At 53.3% G+C, this 4374-nt stretch overlaps 1 protein-coding gene across 1 annotated transcript in view; it reads right to left on the bottom strand.

Annotated features, from left to right (window-relative positions):
• rassf8 (Ras association (RalGDS/AF-6) domain family (N-terminal) member 8) overlaps positions 1-2024 on the bottom strand; it is an 11571-nt gene extending 9547 nt beyond the window's left edge. The window contains exon 1 of the mRNA XM_031898096.1: positions 2007-2024. Coding sequence (XP_031753956.1) covers positions 2007-2024 — 18 coding nt within the window. The remainder of the gene's footprint in view (positions 1-2006) is intronic.
• Between the last annotated feature and the right edge of the window lie 2350 nt (positions 2025-4374).

Here is a 4374-nt window from a genome sequence, read left to right as displayed (position 1 = left end):
AGCCCAAGGGTACTAGCCCAAGGGTACGGGCCCAAGGGTACTGGCCCAATGGTACTGGCCCAAGGGTACTGGCCAAAGGGTACTGGCCAAAAGGGTACTGACCCAATGGTACTGGCCCAATGGTACTGGCCAAAGGGTACTGCCCAAAGGGTACTGACCCAATGGTACTGGCCTAATGGTACTGGCCCAAGGGTACTAGCCCAAGGGTACGGGCCCAAGGGTACTAGCCCAAAGGTACGGGCCAAAGGGTACTGGCCCAATGGTACTGGCCCAAGGGTACTGGCCCAAGGGTACTGGCCCAAGGGTACGGGCCCAAGGGTACGGGCCCAAGGGTACTGGCCCAAAGGTACGGGCCCAAGGGTACGGGCCCAAGGGTACGGGCCCAAGGGTACGAGCCCAAGGGTACGAGCCCAAGGGTACTGGCCCAATGGTACTGGCCCAAGGGTACTGGCCCAAGGGTACTGGCCCAAGGGTACTGGCCCAAGGGTACTAGCCCAAGGGTACTGGCCCAAGGGTACGGGTCCAATGGTACTGGCCCAAGGGTACTGGCCCAAGGGTACTGGCCCAATGGTACTGGCCCAATGGTACTGGCCCAGGGGTACTGGTCCAAGGGTACGGGTCCAAGGGTACTGGCCCAAGGGTACTGGCCCAAGGGTACTGGCCCAAGGGTACGGGTCCAAGGGTACGGGTCCAAGGGTACTGGCCCAAGGGTACTGGCCCAAGGGTACGGGCCCAAGGGTGCGGGCCCAAGGGTGCGGGCCCAAGGGTACAGGCCCAAGGGTACAGGCCCAAGGGTACGGGCCCAAGGGTACTAGCCCAAGGGTACTAGCCCAAGGGTACTAGCCCAAGGGTACTAGCCCAAGGGTACTAGCCCAAGGGTACTAGCCCAAGGGTACTAGCCCAATGGTACTGGCCCAATGGTACTGGCCCAAGGATACTGGCCCAAGGGTACTGGCCCAATGGTACTGGCCCAATGGTACTGGCCCAATGGTACTAGCCCAAGGGTACTGGCCCAAGGGTACTGGCCCAAGGGTACTGGCCCAAGTGTACGGGTCAAATGGTACTGGCCCAAGGGTACTGGCCCAATGGTACTGGCCCAATGGTACTGGCCCAAGGGTACTAGCCCAAGGGTACTGGCCCAAGGGTACTGGCCTAATGATACTGGCCCAATGGTACAGACCAGCTTTCCTGCCCAAGATTTAAGCAACAGAACCCAGCTGCAGTCATTACCAGTATCCAGCTCTGGGTTCTACTTCCTGATTTAAGGCTAGGCCCGCCCACTCTTCTATCAGGGGGCGGGACATGCCTCTCTAAGCTTAGGTGGGGGGCTCATTTATATGTTGTGTTAAAAAAAATTAAATCTTAGTTCACTTATTTCTATCCCACCACCCCCAGGTAACCCCCTCCATCTCTAATTATAACTGCCCCTCCTGCCCTAATACCCCCAGTACCCCCCCCCCCCACAGTCTGGTCTCCCTATTAAAATATTTTTATTACAAGTCCTTGGCCCGACACTGCTCCAACTCCCTGCACTGCCTAGAAAAGGATTCTGGGAGGCAAATTTCCCATTGAGCCATTCTGCATAAACAACACCCCCCCACCAACACCCCCTCCAAGCAGCTGCCAGAACCTGCTTGTAGTTAAACTATTGGCAGGGGGGGAGGCAGAGGATCCATTAATGCCGCTCCGGTGAGATCCGGAATGAAGCAGCGATGAGTCAGCGAGTGGGGCGCAGGGAGTTGGCGCGGGGTGACGGGAGTGGGGGGTGACGGGAGTGGGGGCCCTATAAAGCCCATCTACCAGGCTCTGTCACTGTTTGGGCCACATTCATTGGTTAAGCTCCTCATGGCTTCTCATTGGCTGAGGTGGGAAGGTGAGAGATCTCTAATAACCAATCACAGTGTATTCCCCCCCTCCCCCCCCGGGACCCCACATGCCCAAAGGGAACCTGCTCAGCCCCCCCCCCCTCCCATACCCAGATTTAGGCCCTGCCCCTCTGAATTCACCTGTTTAAAAGCAAACATCCTATTGGTTGCTATGGGTTACTGCCTCCTGGGGCAAACTAAGTGCCCCCCCCCGGGGGTAAGTGCTCCCCACACTGATATTTTTTTCCCTTCTCTTTCAGGTGATTGCGACCCCCTTTTGCCCGACGCCGCCCCGGGGGGCAGTAACCATGACGCTGGGGGGCTGAGCTGACTGCACACTATGGAGCTGAAGGTATGGGTCGATGGGGTGCAAAGGATCGTCTGCGGGGTCACCGAGGCAACGACGTGCCAAGAGGTGGTGATCGCCCTCGCCCAGGCCATCGGTGAGTCCGTGTTGGGCACACGCGTGTTATACCTGGATAAGTACAAGCCCAACGTGGCCACCTAGTGGTCAGCACTGAGCATTACAGGTTCCCTTGGCACTCAGTATGGCAGCTCCCCCCATATCTATATTATTACTAGACTTAGCTCTTTGCCCCATTGGGGGGCAGTTATAGTTAATGGGGTGGGATGTCAGTATATAATAAGGGGGGGGCAGATTTCTCACCCTGGGATTCTGTTTTCTCCATTAATTTAAATTATAAAGTTGCTCCGCCCCCCACAGCTCCGCCCCCTCAGTGCTGCTGCCCACAACGGCTCCCAAGGAGACTCGCACATCTTTAAATCATTTCATTTTATTTATTGGAATTTCTGCCGAATCTCACGCTCGGCCGCTCTCAGTTATTTTGTGCAGCGCTCAGCACTTTGTGTTCGGCTGCGTCACGGGAGCTGACATTCACCCCCCCCAGTGTTTAGTCTGAGGTGGGAAACTTTACCCTCCGTACTGCTCAGCAAATTGCAGTGTAAATACCCCGGGGGCAAGTGTGTTTCTATTGGATGGGGAGTTGTATCAGGAGTCAGAACCAGCAGTGCAGGGAAGGGAAAGGGACAGACACAGTGACAGTTACACATAACTATAAACCCAGTGAGAATGAGGAATGAATGGGTATTGGGGAGTTGTATCAGGAGTCAGAACCAGCAGTGCAGGGAAGGGAAAGGGACAGACACAGTGACAGTTACACATAACTATAAACCCAGTGAGAATGAGGAATGAATGGATATTGGGGAGTTGTATCAGGAGTCAGAACCAGCAGTGCAGGGAAGGGAAAGGGACAGACACAGTGACAGTTACACATAACTATAAACCCAGTGAGAATGAGGGATGAATGGGTATTGGGGAGTTGTATCAGGAGTCAGAAACCAGCAGTGCAGGGAAGGGAAAGGGACAGACACAGTGACAGTTACACATAACTATAAACCCAGTGAGAATGAGGGATGAATGGATATTGGGGAGTTGTATCAGGAGTCAGAACCAGCAGTGCAGGGAAGGGAAAGGGACAGACACAGTTGACAGTTACACATAACTATAAACCCAGTGAGAATGAGGAATGAATGGGTATTGGGGAGTTGTATCAGGAGTCAGAACCAGCAGTGCAGGGAAGGGACAGACACAGTGACAGTTACACATAACTATAAACCCAGTGAGAATGAGGGCATGAATGGGTATTGGGGAGTTGTATCAGGAGTCAGAACCAGCAGTGCAGGGAAGGGAAAGGGACAGACACAGTGACAGTTACACATAACTATAAACCCAGTGAGAATGAGGGATGAATGGGTATTGGGGAGTTGTATCAGGAGTCAGAACCAGCAGTGCAGGGAAGGGAAAGGGACAGACACAGTGACAGTTACACATAACTATAAACCCAGTGAGAATGAGGAATGAATGGGTATTGGGGAGTTGTATCAGGAGTCAGAACCAGCAGTGCAGGGAAGGGACAGACACAGTGACAGTTACACATAACTATAAACCCAGTGAGAATGAGGGATGAATGGGTATTGGGGAGTTGTATCAGGAGTCAGAACCAGCAGTGCAGGGAAGGGAAAGGGACAGACACAGTGACAGTTACACATAACTATAAACCCAGTGAGAATGAGGGATGAATGGGTATTGGGGAGTTGTATCAGGAGTCAGAACCAGCAGTGCAGGGAGGAAAGGGACAGACACAGTGACAGTTACACATAACTATAAACCCAGTGAGAATGAGGGATGAATGGATATTGGGGAGTTGTATCAGGAGTCAGAACCAGCAGTGCAGGGAAGGGAAAGGGACAGACACAGTGACAGTTACACATAACTATAACCCAGTGAGAATGAGGGATGAATGGATATTGGGGAGTTGTATCAGGAGTCAGAACCAGCAGTGCAGGGAAGGGAAAGGGACAGACACAGTGACAGTTACACATAACTATAAACCCAGTGAGAATGAGGAATGAATGGATATTGGGGAGTTGTATCAGGAGTCAGAACCAGCAGTGCAGGGAAGGGAAAGGGACAGACACAGTGACAGTT

Source organism: Xenopus tropicalis, chromosome 3 (assembly GCF_000004195.4).
Source record: "Xenopus tropicalis strain Nigerian chromosome 3, UCB_Xtro_10.0, whole genome shotgun sequence".
Classification (NCBI taxonomy): Eukaryota; Metazoa; Chordata; class Amphibia; order Anura; family Pipidae; genus Xenopus; species Xenopus tropicalis.
Note: the sequence above shows the minus strand (reverse complement) of the source record. Positions and strands in the feature narration are given on the sequence as shown.